A 22,699-nucleotide genomic window follows, 5' to 3' on the forward strand; every position below is an offset into this window, starting at 1 on the left:
AGTAGGTAAAAAACAGCACCTGACTGACCATGGACTGCATGCAGGTGGTGAACTCTGGTGACAGCTATGAAAAACTATGGATGTCAGCTCAAATTTAATTATGGCACTGTATATTTACAAGTTCTCATTCTCTGATTATCTCAGGATAAGTAAAGGATTTTCATCTAAGCCACATTGCTCCCTTTATTATAGCCGTGGTTAATCCGCTCACTTACATGGCTAATCATAAAACAACAAGCCATCTAAATTGTGGCATTAAAATCAAAGAGTAGGCCTACCTGAGATGTTAACATCGCTACAGCTGCCATTGACCAGTACCTTTCCCTCTGGACAGGTACATCTGGCACCCGTTGGGTTGAGCAAACACATGAAATCACAAGACATTCTCAGGCATGGATTTGACGCTGTGGAGAAAGTTAAAAAAAAAGTCATTATATTTGGTTGTGAAAAATGTATTTGTTCTATCTCAGAGCAAAGCTATTTATTTCAAGTGTTTTAATTTCTGTTTTGAAGGATGTTATTTTCTTGAAGTCGAGAGAAGCACAAGGCTAAAACATATGAATAACTTCACACAGGCCTCATCTCCAGATTAAATAATCAAGGATTGTAGAATGTGTCAAGAATTTCTTGTTGTCTAATTGATTAGCAGCACTTTGAAGTGCTCTTCATGCTACTGCCTTCAATGGGCAGACAACCACAAAGGTGTTTGTACTATGTTCAATACTGATAATCAGCATGTGAAAGCTATGAGAGGGGTCTGGCAATAACCAAGAAAATTAATGTTTGAATTTAACATGAGACATCTAACAGAGCGCTAAAGAGGCCAACCTGAGCCCTAACTGCAGGAGCATAAGACAAACATTTGTAAATTATTTAATGGTATAATTATGACACCATATGCCAAACACAGAGAAACAGCCATGAGCAGTGATTTGCAAATGTGATTTAAATAAAGATTTCTTTTTAATGAAATACAATTATTTTTATCTATTGTATTACACTCTATTTGCACTATACTGTACCTATATAATAAAATTATCTGATTTCTTACACAACTTATGAAAGTGAAAGACCAAAATAAATCTAAATGCTTGGTAGGCTTTTGCTGAAGATATCAAGCCTTCATGTCACAGATTTTTGCAAGATGTGTGTATCTTCTGCCCACAGACTACACACTACATGCTACACACTACACGGCAGGTCTAATGAGTCTCTGGGGAATGGAACAGCTGCCCTTTAAGTGAAAAACTGACCAAGACTGAGCTGACTGATGCTCTATAACCATTAACTCCAGAGATGTAACACATAACTGGAGCTGTTCAAACACAATACATGAAGAAAGTGGGAGGAGTTGGGAGAAGAAAAAAAAAAAGTTTCCTGTGAAACATGTTTTTTTTTAATGTTACACACTTGAAAATGTGGCATGTTTCAAAGAGAGCTTCATTCAGCCTTATTTTGAGTAGGCTTGTACTCTTTAGGTATTATTTAACCAAGAGGTGTTATTTAACAGATGTTAAGATATTGCATTATTAATAATGTTATATGTATGTAAGGGTGGACAGGTGTGCATGTTATTGCATGGTAAGAAATACGATTAATAAGTGTATTTCATTTTTAAGACTTTAAAGGACCAGTGTGTAGGTTTTAGTGGCATCTGGCAGTGAGGTTGCAGATTGCAACCAACTGAATATCCCCCCACTTGTTCTCAAGGTACATCTACAGGAAGTGTGTTGAATTAAGGTTACATGTCTTATATGACTATTTTGTTCATTCCTGATATATAACTTGTGCAGAAGTATATAAATAAGATGCCATACATGAAAGATGAAAGATACATAAGTACATATGAAAGAAAATACATTTTGAACTTATCCTTAATGATGCTTAAGAAATGATAATGATAAAAAATATAACTAACTCCACAAGTAAAAATGTAACAAAAACAATATTTCCAAGAAAACAAAAAGTGAAACTAAAACTATGAACATGCATTAAGAAAGTTAACAAAAACTAAACTGTAATATACAGTATACAAAAAAATCCAAATCCAAATAATATCAAAAAATTGTAAAAAAAAGTGTAGAACCATAATCATCCTGTTTGGGACTTCGGCCAGTTTTGTTATCTCTATAATTTGTCTCTAGAGAACAATTACACATATCATAAATACCTGTTACTTAAAACTTTAAGACAACTTACCATCTTGTTGTTTGTAACGGTGGGAGATCAAAACATTAGTGGGCTTCTCCACACCCAAATTGAAATATTCCACCGACTGTTTGCCGTACTTGTGAATCTTGAAGACCTCATGTTTTAGTCCAGTTCCATAGATGTAGTCTTCAAATATATCAATTCTGTACGGTTGGGAGATTCCTGTAAATCCAGCAGAGAAAAGAAAATAACCCTTTATGTACACTCACAGCCTTGGGATAGAAGAAGCAAGAATGTGCAGTGTGGGCAGATTGATCTTAACACACTCTTTAGAAGCTTACCCCCGTGAGACATACAAACAGTGTTATTGTTGCAATTATTTGATAAAAAAGTTGAGGAACTCAAAGAGCATCATGAAAAGTATGTGTTTAAAAAGAGAAGTTGCAATTTGTTAGCTGGCATTACCGTGTCTATCACTGATTGTCACCAAAGGGTCTGAGCCATCCAATCTCATGCTCCCTATCTGTGAGAGCTCAGGATCAGCCCAGTACAAACGTTGGTTGAAATAATCAATGGCTAGCCCTGTGGGAGGATGAAGGAAAGAGATTTATCTACCTTACAAATAACAAAGAGATCATCACGGAATCCCTCAATGCAGGAGACCTTAAGGTCAGGACAGTTATATGTAGCAGATGTGGAGCAACCCCTTTTTGTTTCTATCTCCTCCTGGCTGTTTGCATTCAATATTCAATTTTCTTGTGTCAAAATCTTATTGTGCACTGCACTTTTGATGGAATGCCTACATTACAATTTCAAACCAGTGACTCACTTTTACTTTCTCCTAAAAGTCTGACTGGATAATTGAGCACCTGGCTGGGGCATTTAAATCGGTATGCGTTTTTCCACAGATGATGAATTCCTTTTTCTGTGACCAAGACAGAGCCTGGGTCCCTTGAATTAAAGGAGGCCAAAGCAGCTCTTCAAAACTAGATCAGCACTAAGTGTCTCCCTGTAGACAAACCAAGCCCTTCCAAGTGGCTGTAAAATATTCCATACCACATAAATTTCCTTGGTGGTGTTTTATTTATCTTTAGCTACCATATCAAAGCGTCTACTTTAAAGGTGAATATATTGGCAAGTTACTATGATAGCGCTGACTGAATATATAATATAGAGTGAATATGTAGTATGTGTTAAGATATGTGAATTCTCCAAAGTTATACAATGCTATATGGGTCATAACGTACTCTATATTGGGGAGCCCAATGACACTTGCTCCTGTGGATACCATCCAGAACTGTAACAAATGCATCTAATATCGTTTAATGCAATGTACAATTTAGATTTACGATTTAATTTAAGATTTGAACAGAAAAGAGCTCATGTAAACATGGTGAAACGATGGAAATTTCAAAATATTCCACTAATGTTTTGCAAATGCTTTATGAGGAAGGAAATTCAACAAGATTATTCAACTTCAAGGATAGACACAATGAGTTACAGTGAAAAACAGTGAATGTAAACATTACTTTGTTTTCAAGACAACTACACAGGGTACCTTTAACGTACCAAAGAAACAACAAGAAAGAAACATATTACACTATAAATAATTTGTGGGCTTTAAAAGAAATACCTACCGGTGGGTCTTCTGAGATTTTTCATTAAGAGCACTCTGCGTAAGGAGCCATCCATGGCAGACTCCTCTATGTGAGAGTGATCACCTATTACGCTCCAGTACATCATCCTGCAAGACACAAAGAGAAATACTGTATCTCCCTGACATCATCTCCTTGTAAAATATTGTAGACAGTATGCATAGAAATACACATCTCTATCTATATAGCCTAATAAATAAAAATACATGCATATTACATGCATATGACATGATCATGACCAATTGCGTCACAGCTACTTCATCACGTTTGGTCTTTCTCAGTACAGATTCTTATAAATCCTTCTGTACTTGGTGATGTGTGTGATGTAATATTGAATGGCTTAATGGAAAAGCAATTCCAACAACACTGAGAACAAATAATGCTCTTACATAATATCTGCCAACTGGTGACGCATTAGATGGCGATGTAGCTAATGAATACATGTGTAAAGCCTCCAGAGAGAGGTATCTGCCTCATGTGGATGTGACAACTTTATTGTTGTTGGAAGGGCCCCTTTGACGTGGCAAGGCCTAAGTAAAGTTAAGTAATGTGCAGTAACAGGTAATGTAACTGATTTTGCTACTTCCATATTTTTTTCTTTACATACTTTTTTAAAGAGAATTAATCAATACCTTATTGATTACATTTTCCAGTTAACATTACGTTATTTAAAACCGATCCTTGGACAAAGGTCCATATCTCAATGTTTTTGTCAATAACTGAATATGCATCATACTGTAGCTATCTTGATGACCAAAGGTGCCCTTCCAATAGCAAGGCATGCTTGTCACTTATGTTGAGTGATTGTTGATAAGAATTGGTTTTGGGGTGGTTAAAGATAGTTGGTGTCTCTCACACGAATCTATATGGTAAGGGGACACAACTGAATTTGTTCTGCCTATAGCATTTTTCTTCTTTTTAATTCCGTGCTAAACGCCAACGGATAAACATTCAATGTTATGAAACATAAAAAGATGCAATAAAAAATTACACTTAACATGAAATTGTGACTTAGCTGAAGTATTCTGACCAGAGGGAAGATAATAAATGACTGAAAAAATACAATGGATTAATGGATGAACAAACACAAAAAAAAGCCTGCCTACAAATATTTTCTAAAAATAAAACATCTATTGGGCATGTGTTTTACCAGTTCACACTACACAACTTACCCTCGGGCTGGGTTGACAGCAATGGCGTAAGGCTCCCCTGCTATGTCAGTGATCAAGCGAGTGCAATTTGGTCCCTTAAGCTGGCCCACATTTATGGAATATCGTAATTTAGTCCAGTGGGCTGTGTAATAGCTGAACCAGTGCATCCGTGAGTGATCAGTCCAATAAATATTGCCCGTGATCCAGTCAGCAGAAATATCTCTGGGTCGTCGAAAGTCTGAACACTGCAACCAATGACAGCCACAAAGTCAGGCGCTCTATTAAATGTTATTACATACAGTACATTCACATAAATGCGTGTAAAAATGAATAAAAGAAATAGCAAGGAGACATTGGGTACAATGCAGTCTATTATATGACACGGCTCACATGAAAGTTAATTATTTTCATTGTCTCATCTTGAATTGACAGACAACATGAGCAGTCATTGCATTTTACAGGCAGCTTTTATGTTAATCATTAATATAAAAGTTGAGTGCAAAAAACATGATTGACATTAAAGCTGGATTTTGAAAAAAAAAAAAAAGTTTTTTTTTTTCTACCCATATTGTCTTAACCAGCAAATTGAGAAAGTATGCTATACACAGTACATTAAAAAACAGCAATTAACACACATCCAGCTTAGATATACTTACAATGTTTCTGACATTTGTTTTAGTTTGACTTCTTTCTAGAGTTTCTTTGTAAAAAATTCCACCAGGGTTAAATTGGGTAGCCCAGATAAACTTTTGGTGGTGAAACAAAGCATCCATCCCAATAATGCGAGCATTGTCCTCAATGTGAGTGAGCAGTTTGTGTCCATGGCTCTGGTTAAACGGATACACAAAACTTCGGATTTCAGTATCATTAGCTATGTAGAGCACTCGATCTTCTGGTCCTGCCCGGTGAGTTATCAATATGTAAAAAAGAAAACAAAAGAAAATTGGCTAAATTCCATTACGGATATTAGACAACAGTTTTATATTTTAGTTATCAATAGTTAATGACAGCATATTACCAACTTAGCAATTATGCAGAATACACAGGAATGTTTGATATTAAACTTTGGGATCATACCTTTTGCTATGCAGTTGCCATTGATCTCCTTATAATTTCTGTCACATGTGCACTTAAAAGATCCTTTAGTGTTTGTGCAATAATGAGGACATGTGTCAAACTGCAGACATTCATTTACCTCTGAAAAGAAAAGTAAGAACAATTTACTTGAGAAAAAGTTTGCTTAAGTAAAAGGTTGCTTTAGAAATGTGTCCGTGACTATAAAGGCTCCAAAGCATTTATTCATATTTTTATAAATCATCGATGAAACACTTAATACACATTCAGAGATGAAAGCGTATAAGCCAGAAATACAGTATGAGCCTTATGTATATTCTCTCCATAAGTGATGCCCTCGACTTGTGAAGAGGACATTATATGTACGCATTAAGTAACACTTTCTCCAATACACGACAAAAAGCCATTAACTGGGAAACAAGAACCAGGTCACAGGGTTGACAAAACAATAAAAGCTATTATCTCTTTAGACTAAATGACTGCAAGCAATATTCTTCATCTGAAATGTGTTAGTGCAGTAGAAGTAGACATAACAAGCAAACATGTCTCAAGGAGAGGGTGTGGGGGCGAGACATTTGGAAAGCAAATATCTAATAATTTTACAGTACTCCTAAAGTAAGTTATGGTATTTCTTACCAGTATTTCTTTTGATGACTTTAGCCAACTTTACCTTTCTTTTAATTTACCATGTAGCAACAAACATACAGTTGAAGCATATCAATAGTTAATAGCATTTTTGATATCAGTGTAATACTATAGGGACTGTCAGTCTCTGCGTCCTGTCCAGAGATTCTCCAGATCACAGATTTGTTACTGCCAGTTTACCGCAGTGAAATTAGAGGCCATAGTTTGGCATGTTTTGACAAGATCTGACAACTGATATAACCACATTATTTGTTTCTATTTAAACAATGTGGATTGCTAAACTCTGGCTTGGCTTTTTCTCTATTTTGCATCAGATGCATTTAATGCATAAAATTGATCACATACTACCTTCACATTGGTCTGTCTTTTGGTTCCTCTTGAAGCCAGGTTTGCACTGGCATACAGCATTAGCATTTGTCTGGTTGCAAATTGCATCCTCTCCACATGGGTTTGTTTTCTTTCCACATACATCTCCGCTGGAAACTACAAATAAAGACAGGACTTTGATTACATATCAGTCCTCTGCATCTTAGACACCTGCTGTGCTTTTCTTTTGATGTGCAAAAGCCAAGAGGACATCATCCTCTTTCATATAGTACACAACGCACCTCAAACATGGGCATACATATATTACCATAAATAACAAAACATCACATCTAAAATGAGGCGATTGCTGAGCTTCCTGATAGCATCATGGTGACATTCGGTACTTTTCATCTCTTCCGAATGCTTCTTTGATCTGTTTGCTTAAGTCAATTGGCGCTGTGCTTACAGGCCTTGCAGTCTTGCTCATCCGAGCCACCATCCCCGCAGTCACTGAAGAAGTCACACTGCAGCTGGATTGGGATACAGCGTCGGTTACTGCAGGTGAACTCTGTCTTCCCACAAGGCCGAGGTCTTCCAGCCACCACCTCTGCTTTAGTACACACAAAATCAGTTTAAAAGACAAGAACTCATAATCTATCTAATCCAGTACCGAATATTCAGGTGCAAATATGTAGCTTTCAGTTTCAAAAGATATTATAGCATAAGATGAAAATGTTGAAATTTAAGAAGTTAAATATTTGGTGATCTACTATCTACTCTACTATCTTATTACTTTCACTTTTCTTCAACTGCCTTTTAACTAAATGTGATACTCTTTTTCTTTTATATCCCAGATTACCTTTGTTATTGGCTGCAAAACAAATCCATTTGTAAACAAAATCACTTCTTTCTGATCCTTTTTAACTCACAGTCAACACTAAGTTTGTAATAGGTGCTACAATAAAGGACATCACAGAAACAGCTGTTTGCTAATTATCTAGCCTGCAAAATTGTCAAAGTACTTTGCATATTTTGTTTTTGGTCATCAGTTTACTTGAATTAATGACACAGTTGTCATCTTTCCTTGCAAAATATACAGACAAAGAATGGGAGTTTGACATCCACCCTGAGCACAAAGGAGTGAAGGAAGGGAAGGAACAGAATTAAGTGATCGAGAGGTGAACGGAGGGAATGATGGGATTAAGGTGAGATTGAGGGGATGGATGGACGGAAGAGGCATACAATGGAGGGAGGTAATGGAGTGAGGTAAGAGATTGATGGTTGTATCAATGGAATCAGAGAGGAAAAAGAGGGGAGGACAGAGAGAATGAAAGAGTGAAAGATGAATGATGTGATTTGTCGCTTCCTATTCGGCCTGCTCCGTGTTATCATTCACAGAAGGGGGACCATGTCAGGACACTATGATAAAAGGACCGGCAGCGGTTGTGCCTTCATATCATATCATATAATCATAGCATATCAGAGTAAAATAAAAAAAAAAAAACACTCAAAAATCAATTCAAACCTAAACTATGTACACCAAATGTTTTACAATGAAACTAATAAACCTCACAGAGTGGCAGATACAACAAAACCTGCCCCCACTTTGTCAACAAAAACACGGGTGATTTGGTCAGTTCCACGTCAAGAATCCTCTTCAACTTCAAGATTTACACATAACACACCATCAGAAAACCACTGGGCATGTTAACATCTACCAACCTGGACAGCGTTTGACATTTTATACCAAAGGACACCACACATGGAATGAGAGGTCTAAAATATCTTTTTTCTTTTCTTGGATAAATTGACCTCTTCAACAGTTCGCAACTCATATATGGGGAAAATGTGATAAGGGGTCATAAATAAACACTGGTTCTTTTCAGAGGTCACACGCTACAAAGGTTGGGTTGGGTAATTTCCTGTCTGCATCAAAACACTCACAATGAACAGTGGTCATGGGATGCCAATTTCATTCCCATGCCTAATTAATGTTTTTGGCTGATAAGATTGCTGTATTTTCAATTAGAATGAAACAATATCTGCACCTCCACATGTCTAGGACAAGTGCATCTGGGGAGTTTGGTTATCTAATAATAGAAGTAAACTTCTGCACTCTGTTTAAAAAATAAAATAATAAAAAAAAATAAATAACAAAAAAAAAAAAAAAAACTTTTAGGTAACATTTTGCTTATTTAGTAGTTTTATTTATGCTCACCACACTCTTCCTCATCCGAGTTGTCACCACAGTCATCCACTTTGTTGCAGACTTGATCCGTGCGCAGACACACGTGATTATTTCTGCAACGGAATGGCCTTGTAGGAGGACAGGGAAGTTTTGCTGGAGATGAAAAGACACAAAAAGCTAATGGATATGTCTTTCAAAAAACTGCATGGAGTCTTGTATGAAAAGACAATGAAATATTCCCTCTTAGGAAAAAGAAAAGTAGTGCCATATAAAATATGCATCAATTGCCTTCAAAGGAAAGCCTTGTGAGTGACAATTCAACCCACCACACATGTCTATGTCTTCGTCGGAATTATCTCCACAATCGTCCTTGCCGTCACAGACCCACGTGTGGAGTTTGCATAAGGTGTTGTTGCAAATGAATTCATCAGCACGGCAGAAGAAAGCTCCTGCAATTACACAGATAAGTGATACTCTGCCCCATACTTTTAAGACTAACTTTGGTAGAAAAGTGCATTCAAGGTTGTAGAAGGTGTGACTCAAAGAACTGTACATGACAAGATTATAATGACTGATCATTTTGCATAATGGTCCTGACAGCCCTGGACCATTTTGCCTCACAAAAGTAAAGTCTAGAATCCATTTTTGTCTTCCATCTCATCTGAAATCTCTCATTCTTACCGTACTTGTATTTACCTTTGCCAAACATTGTCTTAACTTCCCTCGCCAATATTATGTCCCCTTTATAGTAAAGCTGTTAAATGGTTTACATGACATATTTTCAGTGTAAAGATTTCAGATAGCAAGTGAGAATCTATTTTTTTTACCTTCAGAGACCCAGAAAGCATTAACACACTCATGTACTGTAGGGTCACACTCACACCTACCTTGGCTGCAGTTTTCCTCATCACTGTGGTCCATGCAGTCTAAGACATCATCACAGCGCCAGCGCCGGGGGATACAGTGAGCACGATTCAGACACAGAAACTCATCTTCTCTACACTCCTTTACACAGCCAATCTGTCAGCATAGAAATACCACAAATCATCAAAACTGTCCCTTCTAGTGATGTCAGCTGCAATCAGAAAGAAAACACTGAATGATTCATGCTTTAACCTGGGTTTGCTTCATGACTGAACAAGCAGCTCCTCACCACTGAACTACTGCATGTTTAAAAGTTATACAATTTTTGGGAACAGAAAGGAAATAGTCAGAGGAAATGCAATACATTGAATCATGTGAAACTGTACTGACCTCATCTGAGCCATCCAGACAGTTGTCATGTCCATCACACCGCAGGCTGGCTGACACACACCCTCCACTGGCACACACATACTCGTTCACAGAGCATGAAGGGACTACTGGGTAAGGGCAAAGTATATCAGTCAGAAATTGGTCCCCCTTTTCTCACTTAGAAATCACTCAGGTGTGACCTTTTCAGTTTCTTTTTTATGAACGTGTGTAAAACTCCACATCACGGTAATGCTGGAGAGAGATTATTGTAACTTCTGACTCTTAAATACAGTATGGTGTTGTCCTGCAAGCCAGCAAGATCATACTGCGTGTATTACCAGGTGCTGAACAAAGTACTTCACAGTACTTGGCCAGTAATGAACGATGGAACTCAACAGAGCAAATCAGTAGAACTAAGAGCACTTGTACTCCTCCACATAATTATCTTATATTTTATTATGGAACATTTTCTTTTCAAGGTCTGACAATTAGCATGGAAGTACACAGAAAAATTGGATTTCTGAAAACAAAATCATTCATTCAACTTACACTTACTTTACTGTGTACTGTATAGTATCTTAAGGTAATGATGATAATACACGGAAAATTTCTTCAACCAAATTTGACTTTGATTTGAGTTTATGTGGTACAATAATAAGGCTAAAAAATATAATCCAAGAGCACTTGTACTCCTCCACATAATTATCAATATAGTCCATGCAATAAGGTCTACCTTCTTTTAAATGATAAAAATCACTGTATTGCATGAACTCAACTCTTAAGGAATGGTAAAAATATTCCTGAGAATACAAAGTTTAGAAACAGGCAATGTTCTATGCACCAACTGGTGCTTGGAACTACTAATCAGTACTCAGACTCAGTCTTTTACAGACTATTAGCTTTGCACCTGTTCCCTGGCAGTTTTTCTCATCTTCTCCCATCTTACAATCTTCTTGGCCATCACACAGCCACTTTTGCGAGATGCATAGGTTGTTGTTACACCGAAACTGGTCATCTGCACAGCGTGCCTCGCAGCCTTTCTGTGAACCAATATAGTAAAAACATGACATAAATATATGGTAGATGATCACTGTCATAATATAATTATCATATATTGCATGGTTACTGGTAGAAAAAAACACTTCTAATCTGTGAAATATCTTGACTGGGCTCTGGAACCCCCCCTATCATGCAAACTTGCAAGTGCCACTCATAACTGCTATAAAATATATTCAAAACAAAGTTCATTTTTCACAATCTTCGGATTTCAGTGCTGGCAAATGTAAAATAGGTGAAGAAGCCCTTGTGGTTTCTGTGATGTACTGTGTCTCCTCTTTTAAAGCTCATTCAAACTGCTTTAGAATCCTGGGCCAGTAGTCTCTCAGAGAAAATGTTAATCTTCACTGTTTAAAAATCTGACAATGCCTCAGAGGTTTGCTCTTATTCTTGGAATTGAAAATCAACATCTTGCACTTTTGTACCCACTGACAAAACATAAAAAAATTGAACTTCATGACATGTTGGATTCAGTATGAATACAACCAAATGTTGTGAAGTAATTTTATACAGATTGACCACTACTATATAAATGAAGAAACTTGTTTCAATAGTTATAATGATTAGTCTATAAAATACAGATTTTTTGTGATTTTGAACAAAACAAGAAGAAATAATATAAAAACAGTAAAATCAAACATAAAACAAAGCATGTTCTAAATATATAAACTTGTTTTATATACTGTATGTTCTAAATACATAAACTTGTTCTATATACTGTATATTCTAAATATATAAACTTGCAAGTATCTCTGAAACTTGAAGAAATGCTGTTATTTGCATCTGTTTATGCAAATAAAGATGTTCAGTCAAAAGTTTACTGTAGTGGAGTAAATATATTAAACTATTTCTACTTGAGTACAGGTCACAACTAAAATTTCTTACTGCAATTTTTTTACACACTCAAGAAAATATTTGCTGTTTATAACATAATAATGGGGTGAGCAATCTACCCACATCATGCCCACTGTGAATAACTACATTTAATAATCACCGTTAATTATAAAGGCCATTGAATGGCAACTTGCTTTCCTGAAACTATTTGACTGCGCTGACCCAGAAAGCTGCCACTGGGGAGACTTATAATAAAGGGTTAATTAGGGTTGCGCTGCTTTGCATGGGGAGGGATTACATATAAAAATTGCTGTGCCAATGTTGAACAGAGCAATAAATTAACAAGAATAATGAATCGTAATAACAAGCCTTTGTCCTTGAATTATGCATTGCGCTGCATTATTATCACTGATGGGGCTTTTTGTAAGAAACCTACAAAAATCTCTTTACACCATGAGTTTAAGTTCATTTCTCAACATATTACGAGAATGTTAAATTACAATGGCAATTTGAAACTCTATAAATTAAGATTAAGATTCAACAAAACAAACAGTCTTTGTTTGTTTTGTTCATAAATATGCTTATGCTGAACAGCATAAGGGGATTTGGATTTCCAAAGGCAAATGAATATAGGTTATTTCATGGACTAATATACTTGAAGTTACAATAACTCATCACAGTGATATTTTCTGTCCAGCGCTGTTTCGGAATGCAGCGACCATGACGAGGAGACTTGGATTGAGACAATTAATTGTGCCTAGAATATGATTATTTTCTTTTCAAGTGGCAAAATACCCATCCAATTTCACTTCCCCTTCCAATTGAGATATTTATTCTGTTCTTGTGCCGCAAGCTCAGACACTAACAGACATTTACAGGAGATTACAGACTAAATTACAGTATCCATATGTATAAACTGTATTTTTGAACTGTGCACATTGTAACTTAATATCCTTTAATGTCCTTTGTATGGTCTTCACAATATTACATTTTGTGTAAACTGACCTGTAATTGATATATTGGCTAGTACTGACTAATGATTTAATAGATCAGTTAGCACATGGTGATATAAGGAGAGTACATGATTTAGCATGATTTCTCATGATTATAATTGCATGATTATTCACATTAAGAAAGGCAATATGTCAGTAAAGGCAAAATGTCCAAAATGATGATTTATGATTTAAAAGGGTTCTTCTACTTTGAAGTGTGCAGTATTTCATTTTTTATTTAGCGTCTTGCTAATATCTGTGCCTCATTAACAGAACTAGTGTGAGTTCAGCTCCCTCTTTGATTTATAAGTAAGTGGTACACATATCTCAAACACTGGCCTCATCTGAATTATCCAAGCAGTCATAGTCCCCATCACAGCGAAATCGAGAGGAGATGCAGTCTCCGTTTGCACAGGCAAAGTCCTTGTGGTTGCAGGTGACTGGCTCTGAGTCGGGAAAAACACAAAAGACACAAATTCAAGCCAAAATGATTCATTTTCCAGCATTATACACAACAAACAGACATCCCCAGATACAGTTATTGGCCAAATGTTCTGTGTGTAGAATCACATGCTAATGCCTTGGCAAAACCATCGTTTTATATAATTAGAGTCATTTTGTATTAGAAGTGGAGAACACTGGCAAAGCTGATCAGCATGTAAATACATTCATTGCTCTGCTTGCAATTGAGGGGGCAACATACTCTCTGATACCAAAAATTGTGTAACTGCCATTTAGTGCGAGTCTGTCCCTAAGGACAATATTAGGACGCAGCTAAACAGCTGCATCAGATCCACTGTCTGGGCCCTCCCCTCGTTATCATGGATTGTTAGCTCACTCAGGGTGTATGTTATGAGCTGTGCTGCAACAGAGACTCACAGCAGGCATTGCAGCAAAATCTGATTTGCAGCCTCTCCACTGTCTGCTGGTCCACCTGCTTAATTCTTTGCCACCAAACACTTGACTGGCTTTTATTTGCATTTTAAGTGACATTAATAGGTATGGGGAATAAGCATCTAATAAATCATGTAAATTATGGATACTCAGCAAAAACACACAGACGGCCTGCACATACTTATATGATATACAGGCAAACAATCCCACTCACACATGCAAGGACTTGAATGCACAAACAATATGAAATTTAACTAGGTGCAGTGTCACTTCATGTGAAAATAAAAAGTTTTCTTCTAAAAGATGATGATGAGTATCTAAACAAAAGGGAATATGTACTCAGTAAATTGCATGATATCAAGAGCTCAGGAGCCTGAGCCTCACATTATTCTCAGGGAAATAGCGCAGATAATAAGCTTGAAAGAGAAAATTGAGGCTGGCTGACTTGATAGTTGAAAACATTACTAACAATGTATATAGAAGGTTGTGCGTGTGAGTGAGAATGAGAGAGAGAGAGAGGTGACAGGGTGGTTGTGGTGGTGGGAGGGGCAGTCAGGTGTCTTCAGAGAAGTCCAATTCTTCAATGCCTAAGAGCGTGTGGAACGTCAACAGTGTATATAAATGAACAAACTGAGCTGACAGAAAGTGAGCGAGTCAGGTACTCACTGCAGTTCTGCTCGTCTGAGTTGTCTCCACAGTCATTCTGGCTGTCACACCTCCAGTGGTCTGGGATGCAGTTGTTATTCTCGCAGCGGAATTCATGAGGTCCGCAGGTCTTTTCATCTTTTTCATCAGGAGCAAACAAACACAAAGATGAAAATGGCTTCAAAGAGCATGAATATTAATGGTGTGCTAGCTATCATATTTTCTGGGTGTAATCATCATTTCCTCAGGGTTTCCCTGAGCAAGTCTGACACTGAGTTCAAAACACAGTATGCACTCCAGAGGCTAACACACCGTAAGATGAAATACCTGACCGTGCTACCAATCTACCTCAACAAAATTTGTGACATGAAGATGGCAAAATGAACTTTCTTCAAAAAGACATCTGAGAGGATTTTGGAAAACAACAAATACTGAAGTCTGATTTTGGCTTTGTTATATTCCAAACCCAAACTGTGTTTCTTTCTGTTCTGTCAGTGCTAACAAGTACCAACAGCAGTGAATTATTGATATTTTAAATGCCATGTCTTTCAGACTGTGACAGACTGCTCTGGATATCAGCACACAGCTTCTTTGTCATTAATGTAATTTATTTGATTACAGTAAGTAGTATGTTCAAAATTCCAAAATTCTTAATTGCTATTAAATAACAGAAATCTCATATTTTCTTTTTTAAAAAATATATAAGTGCAAATTGTGCAAGCGGGATTGTAAACAAGGTTCTCTGGTTTTGTCTCTTTGACGGTGCATGACTTATCCTCTCAACTTGAATGCCCTGAAACTTAAAGCTTATTGTTTGTTGTTTTACTGATTTTTTGATAACACTTTCTATGAAGCCCATGTCTATGATCCATTATAAGCATACTTATAATACGTTATAATCTGCATATAGCACAGTATAATTATAGTTATAAGCACTTATAAATATTCATAATGCTTTATAACAATAATCATGACACATTATGAAGCATTTCATAATGACTTGTAAGGTCAAGTATAATACTTCATAACTGCTCGCCACTTGTCATTTCATCAGTCGTTTTACTAGTCATTTTATAATGCATTATAATCACTTATCACTTATCAAGTCACTTTTGTTGATTATACGTTTACATAGTAAGAAAACAAAAAGCTACAGGTGTGATTTGAGTCAATTTAGTGTTTAGAGTGAGTTTTTTTGAGGAAACGTTACATCAGTGAAATGTAAATGTCCATCATTCATGTTCATCACCAAAAATGTTGTGTCGAATTGGAGTACTCCATTCATTGTCTGTTATGACCTGTTAAACAGATAAATTAATTTTACAACGTTTTGTGTTGTTCTTGCAAAGATTTCATTATATTTTTTTCACTTTACTTAAAGCAAACAATGACCATGTATAATGACTTATAACCAACTTGGAAGAAAGCATGTAGGAGAAACTATGGTGGCCACGAAACCTGCAAAAAACACAAAAGGCCCTCTCTAGAGCCAGTGTTTGGTTTGTCCATTTTGGGCTACTGTAGAAACATGGCGGTGCAACATGGTGGGCTCTGAGGAAGAGGACTGGCTCCCTATAGATATAAAGGGCTCATTCTAAGGTAACGAAAGCACAACGATTCTTATTTTCAGTTGATTATATACTAATTAAAACATACTTATGAATATTATATTCTGCCAAGTCCATTTTGCTAGATGCCACTAAATTCTATACACTGCATGTTTAAAGCACCTTTATAATGCATTGCAACAGTGATTATAATGTATAATGAAATGATTATAATGTGTTACAACTATGAGGATTATAATATACTATGATCCTTGCAAAAAAAAAAAATGTCTGTGAGTGACCAGCAATTATGAAGTATGATACTTGACCTCATAAGTAATTATAAAATTCTTTATAATGTGTTATTATTATTGTTATGAATCATTATGAATATTTCTGAGTGCTTATAACAATAACTATCCAGTGCTATAAGCAGATTATAACACATTATAGGTATGTTTATAATGCATTATAGATATGGATGTCATAGAAAGTGTTATCAATTTTTCCAAAAAAGAAAGAAATAGATTTTTAAACATTTTGCTTGTACCTGTTTTTTCTTTGCCCAAGAACCCACAATTTTTAACATGTTCCTGCTGCAAGGCAACATTGATCACCACAGTTTAAAGTAAAACATGCTTGTGATGACAGCTTAGAAAATCTGTAGGTTTTAAAATGTGAAAGGAAAATGAGAGAAAACATATGTTGTGTTGATACAACCCAAATAATACAATGACTGAAATAATGAGCCTGTCTTGTACACAAGATATGAAAATTGCATTTGCATACCTTGAACACATAAACCAAAATTAAATTGGTCACCAGACTTGGGTCAATCATTTGACAGATTGAGCATTCCAGTGTTAAACATTAATGGCCTGAGTTAGAATTATTCAATTCTAATGATTAGATTTTTCTTTTCCTCAAAAAGAACAGATGTTTTGATGTTTGCTCCAGCAATACTTCCTCAGGATGGGTTTTCAAAGTCAAACTGAGAGCTCCCTTTTAAAAAGTCATTTCAGTGCAGGCATCATCAGGGATAATGGCCAAGGTAACGCTGTTATCAGTTAGGGAAGAGATGCGTCAAAAAAGGAGGGTGGCAGATTCTGCCTGGATCTCTTTCCAACATGACAGCAGGAGGAGAGAATCAGGGGGGAAAGCTGAGTTGAGCAGCAGAGGACACGAGGCAAAGCAATTCATTAGGAAGCAGTTCAGTCACTTACAGCATATAAAAGAGGTGACACAGAGAAAAAAAGCTATATTTCCCTGCTAAGTCAGAGCTCATTACTGTGCTAACAAGCAACACTTCCTTAAACAGTCTGAGGTAATTCAGAGCGAAAATAAAATACTTTTAAAACAGCATTATCTCTTTTGTGTGCTCTAAAGTGTTGAGAACTTCAGGTGATGAATTATCAGGTGACACTGACAAACACTGTGGATAATCCTGTTTGAGGGGCTAAAGTCAATCATCAGTAAGCTACAAAAAGTGGGATAGACATTTAGCAAATACAGCATGACATTAGGGTCTTTTCAAGTTAATCGACTCTGAATAACACATGACAAACAGTAAAACCTCTACATGAAACCAACTTAAAATCACAAAGGAATCTATTGAGAGGACGAGTGAGGTGTCAAACATCAAAGCAAAAAAAAAGCTCTCTTAATAATAATCAAAGTTCTTATTCAGGCAACTCTATGAAGCAGCAACACCTGGCTTTCAAAACCTGGGGGATCTTGAAAAACTGATAAATAACCATTAGCATTACTAATGTTGCAATTAATGATAAAAGAAATGCAGTACCAGTCAAAATTAATTCAAATTAATGACCTGTGTGTGCAACTCTGGTCAGTGCGGCTGACTTTATCTTTGGTCAATAATGCATGTAACATGACTGATCTGGACATATGCAGGGTGTTTATTATGTATCATGGCTCACAGGCTGCTGCTTGTGAGTGATTTGGTATCAAATCAGTGTTTCTGAATAAGTCCTTGAAGTGTTGGCTGCTGGACCGCATCTTCTGCCAGTGCATTCAGTCCAGAAGCCTTTTTCTCATCATTTCTGCCGTCCATTAAAACTGAACCTCCGCCATTCCCGATCACACGCCTTTGTGAAGCAGGTGTCTTATGTCAGCCACAAAAACAAGGTTTCGGAAATGGATGTAGGAAACACACTGCCATAGTGATTTCTCCAAGCAATGACAAATTAGTTATTTAGAAACAGGCCCAAATTTCTCACTAAGTGCTGAGTTTATTTATTTATTTAATTAAATTTCTCTTTAGAGGTGGCGATAGCAAAATAAAGTCTCTCTCTCTGCCTCTATATTCCCTCCTGAAGATTTCCATGGTTCTGAAAGGTTTTGCATGACAGACATGTCATGCATCTGACAATGGAAAAGACTTAGCTGTGAACTTTAAGTAAGTGCTATATTTTGCTATGTAGGCCTACTAGCTACAGTATATACTTTTGCCACAGTTTAGCTTGAACACTAGCAGGCTTGATACGTTTGCTGGTGGTAGATTTATGATTAATTTGTGTCCTTGGTTATGTGTTGCTGTTTGTTTAAATTGCATTCCACTTTTTTCTGCTAATTAAGATGAATCAGTTTGCACAAATCCTTTCACCTCAGTTGTGAAAACATTTGTGCACCTACTGCATGTGACTCCACAGGAAGGGAATATAAAGACTTTTCCAATCCTGTAGTTAGTCTAGAGTTTTATACGCACGTCCTTGTGATGCAGACTTGTAAAACATAATGACATCAAGTTTTAGTGAGTATACAGACATTTTCTCACAACATCTCAATTTCAAGTCTACAACATGGCCACATTAACAATTAAAAGTTGCATTTTGTACTTTACCCCATATCTGACATTCAATCTAGGTTTAAAGTGAATTTCCAAACCACCCTTTCAACCTTCAATAGCAATTCAAAAAATTTGATGAAAAGGGTACATTCTCAAAAGGGAAGTGATAATCAGTCCTCTTGTAGATGAATCCTATACTAGTTCTTTGGTTTCAGAAATTTTAACATTTTATATTTTATCAAGTTTTAGAAACAGATTTAGAGAGCAGGGAAAAGAACAGGGAAGTTAGTTTGACTACTAATTTGCATGTGGTAAAATATTTTACTGAGCTTTGCATTGATGGTGAAGTTGTTTTGATTGAAGAAATTCTTGCTCTCTTCAGAGGCATGTCAAGAAAATATAATCCTTGTGGGTGGTGTGTAAAAGTTCTTTATACTGAAGAAGTACAAGTTCCCAAGGTTCTTTACCTGGCCTCGTAATAATGGCTTTGACCAAATACCCGTGGTAGTGAAACTCAGTTTGATTGCATGTGTGTGTTTGTGTGAGTGAATTCAGTATTTAAAGACTGACAGCTGTCCTTCATGGTATTCTCCCTCAGCACAATCAGATAGGCAGTGAGAACAAGTAGAAGGTCTGAGTCAGACCAGAGTGAAGGCAAGTGTAAAATTAATTCAGATTAAATCAGATTCTTCCCCCTTAAACTGAAAAACAAGTGGAGTAGTGTGATTTATGGTTAAGTGGGTTTCCACAACTCACCGCAATTAGCCTCATCTGACCCGTCTGCACAGTCAGGGTCCTCATCACAAACCCAGAGTTTAGAGATGCAGTGCATTGAGGCCTTGCACTGGAACTGGTCTGGGGAGCATGTGCTTTCAGCTATGGGCAGAGAGAGAGGATGTGTGTGGGAAAGAGGAAAGTTATCCATATCACCATTCAGAAGGAAATTTAGATTTGTAGAAATAACTTGAATGTCGGAGTGACCATAAAAAACTACTGTGATATAAGAACCAGTGAGGTACTGTAGCCATTACTTTCTCCAAAACACTTACACATCTTCTTGACATACCTTGACAGTTTAGTATTATAGCAAGCTGGCTGTAGTTGCTTGTTGTAAAACCTCACTTTGTTTCAGATAGCATTTTAATTTCAGCGGTGCAGTGTTCATTACAAAACTGCATTCAAAACCACATTCAATCATGCTGAAAGTCTAAGAAGGGGTGAGGTAATTAGCTTCACTTTAATTAAAGCTTTTTCTCCTCCTTACTGTCTTGCATTCCCTTTCCCCCACTCTAACCCCTCTTGCAATCACATGCAATGCAGCAGGCTGAAAGACTTGAATGGGGTGTGATATTCTGCTGAGTTACATCATGGCAGAGAAAATCTGGTCTTATCCTCTGTGTGATTCAAGATCTAATCCCTTTTCACAAGAACAGGGCATAACAAGGGTTGCTTTTGGAATACTTAATGAAGCCTATGCACGGTTAATGGCATCATATAGTCTGTCCAAACAAAGAAATAAATTAACCATGTAAAAAAAAGACAATTAAGGTGATTTATCCATAATATTATGTATTTGAAATAAACATATAAAATAATAATAAAAATAGTAACTTTCATCTAAGGTTTTGCTATATTGTTGAGACATCAAACTGGGCATATATCCATAAGCTTCCCGTCTAAAAGCTCAGAAAAGCCATTTCTAAGACAATGAGTCTGAAAGAATTAATGCAGGGCCTTACGGCAGTCTGTCTCATCTTCTCCATCACCACAGTCATCCTGACCATTGCAGCGGAGGTTAAGAGGGATGCACTTCTGTTTCCTGGTACACTTAAACTGGCCTGACAGACAGATGTATGTCTCTGGAAGAGAAAAACAGGTAAGGGGCCAAGGGAGCAAAAAGCAAATCATCTTTACTACTACTTCTTCTACTACTGGTTCAAGTATTCAAGTAGTATAGCCAGTTATGAACACTTCTACCTTTATTGCTGTAAACACACGAAAAATTACACAGGTAGTGAGCAGTTTGTTTGCAATTAGTTTTTAATAAATAATAAGTGGATAGTATAAACATGGCTGAACACATGAAAAAAACAGCACAAATACAGAAAACAGAAAGTTAAAAAAGACATGACATGCTGTTTGACTGATGAAGACAGATTGCTGGGAAATGCAGAAACATCATAGCAATTAGCAACAGGTTTTAAATGACACAAAATGAAAAAGAACCTCTTAGATTTCATCTTAAACAGCAATAGTTGTTCCATTCTTACCACAGTTAGCTTCGTCTGAGTTGTCACCACAGTCGTTCTCTCCATCACAGATGAAAGGAGGAAGAGCACAAAGGCCAGTACCACACTGAAAACGCCCAGGCTGACATTTGAATTCCGCTGTTGGAAAGGAAATCACAACTATATCTCAGGGTTTAAATTGTGAGAGTTACATACATTGGTACATGGCCCCGTGTAAGAGTGTAAACATGCAAATTAAAATGTCTGTAAACCAAAAGTAAATAAGCAGCAAAGGCAGAAACATCAGTCCCTTCAGTTTCAATTCAATTTGAATATCCCCCTAAGCTCACCAAAAGAGGAGTTGACTTTCTTTACTATAGCACTACTTTAAAGCCAACCTTCGAATAACATGACACTCACGGCAGTCCGCAGGTTCGTCTGATCCATCCCCACAGTCATCCACTGTGTCACATTTCCACCAGAAAGGGATGCACTCATCTGTCCCGCAGCGAAACTGTTAGTACCACAGAAAAATATATTTAAAAGAAAAGAACAGAATTGGAAGTCAACATGAATACTTGACTATCCACTTTAGCTTCAACATTCTTCAAAGCCAGAGTCAAAATCAATACACAACCATTTCCTAGGACCTACGGTACATGTCAGATGAGGAAAGCATATCAAAGTAAAGCAATTTTGCCTTTGGGGGGAAAGTACTGAACAGGACAGAAAAGCAACAATATGTTCAAACTAGACAAGAAGTGGGAAGGAAGAAAAATTCAGCTGACCTGACTGGAGGTGCAGTTGGAGAGGCAGGTCTTATTGTCAGCAGCCAAGTAAAAATTAGTGGGACATGCACATTTGTGTTCCCCACCGGGAGACAGGAGACACAGGTGACTGCATCCACCATTTGCAATCTGACACTGGTGCTTGGGTACTATACAGAAGTGCAAAACAGAGAGTCCAAACTGTATTACACAAACCATTTCCTTCTTAAAACTGTAAAGGAGGCCCATAATCACTGCTCGGCATGGGAGGATAGAATGAACACAAGTGCCAGATGGACTTTATACCTTCAGGCTGGCGCAGGGAGTGGTAGACCTTGATGGATTTGATGGCTTGCCAGGAGTTGAGGAGCTCCATCCCTTGAGCGCCAGTTGTCTTATGAGCACGCCGCAGTGATTTGGACTTCCCATCCGTCCAATAGACAAAGTCCTCAAACAAAGTCAGTGCCATTACCCCTTGGATGTGATCATAAGACACTGGAAAGGGACAAATGGCCACTGTGAGCTTT

General features: G+C 37.0%; 1 protein-coding gene across 1 annotated transcript in view; it reads right to left on the reverse strand.

Moving 5' to 3' along the window:
* The window catches only part of lrp1bb (low density lipoprotein receptor-related protein 1Bb), a 201,102-nt gene that overhangs the window by 15,369 nt on the left and 163,034 nt on the right, over window positions 1-22,699 (reverse strand). The window contains exons 60-81 of the mRNA XM_044366489.1: window positions 22,479-22,667; window positions 22,194-22,342; window positions 21,826-21,919; window positions 21,448-21,564; window positions 20,917-21,036; window positions 19,934-20,053; window positions 14,846-14,962; window positions 13,625-13,731; window positions 11,311-11,443; window positions 10,425-10,531; window positions 10,058-10,190; window positions 9,497-9,619; window positions 9,201-9,323; window positions 7,449-7,592; window positions 7,025-7,159; window positions 6,035-6,154; window positions 5,614-5,855; window positions 4,979-5,202; window positions 3,789-3,895; window positions 2,617-2,733; window positions 2,200-2,373; window positions 279-404 (exon numbers count right to left, since the gene is read on the reverse strand). Coding sequence (XP_044222424.1) covers window positions 279-404; window positions 2,200-2,373; window positions 2,617-2,733; window positions 3,789-3,895; window positions 4,979-5,202; window positions 5,614-5,855; window positions 6,035-6,154; window positions 7,025-7,159; window positions 7,449-7,592; window positions 9,201-9,323; window positions 9,497-9,619; window positions 10,058-10,190; window positions 10,425-10,531; window positions 11,311-11,443; window positions 13,625-13,731; window positions 14,846-14,962; window positions 19,934-20,053; window positions 20,917-21,036; window positions 21,448-21,564; window positions 21,826-21,919; window positions 22,194-22,342; window positions 22,479-22,667 — 3,021 coding nt within the window. The remainder of the gene's footprint in view (window positions 1-278; window positions 405-2,199; window positions 2,374-2,616; window positions 2,734-3,788; window positions 3,896-4,978; window positions 5,203-5,613; window positions 5,856-6,034; window positions 6,155-7,024; window positions 7,160-7,448; window positions 7,593-9,200; window positions 9,324-9,496; window positions 9,620-10,057; window positions 10,191-10,424; window positions 10,532-11,310; window positions 11,444-13,624; window positions 13,732-14,845; window positions 14,963-19,933; window positions 20,054-20,916; window positions 21,037-21,447; window positions 21,565-21,825; window positions 21,920-22,193; window positions 22,343-22,478; window positions 22,668-22,699) is intronic.

The sequence above is a fragment of the Thunnus albacares genome, chromosome 11 (genome assembly GCF_914725855.1).
Source record: "Thunnus albacares chromosome 11, fThuAlb1.1, whole genome shotgun sequence".
Classification (NCBI taxonomy): domain Eukaryota; kingdom Metazoa; phylum Chordata; class Actinopteri; order Scombriformes; family Scombridae; genus Thunnus; species Thunnus albacares.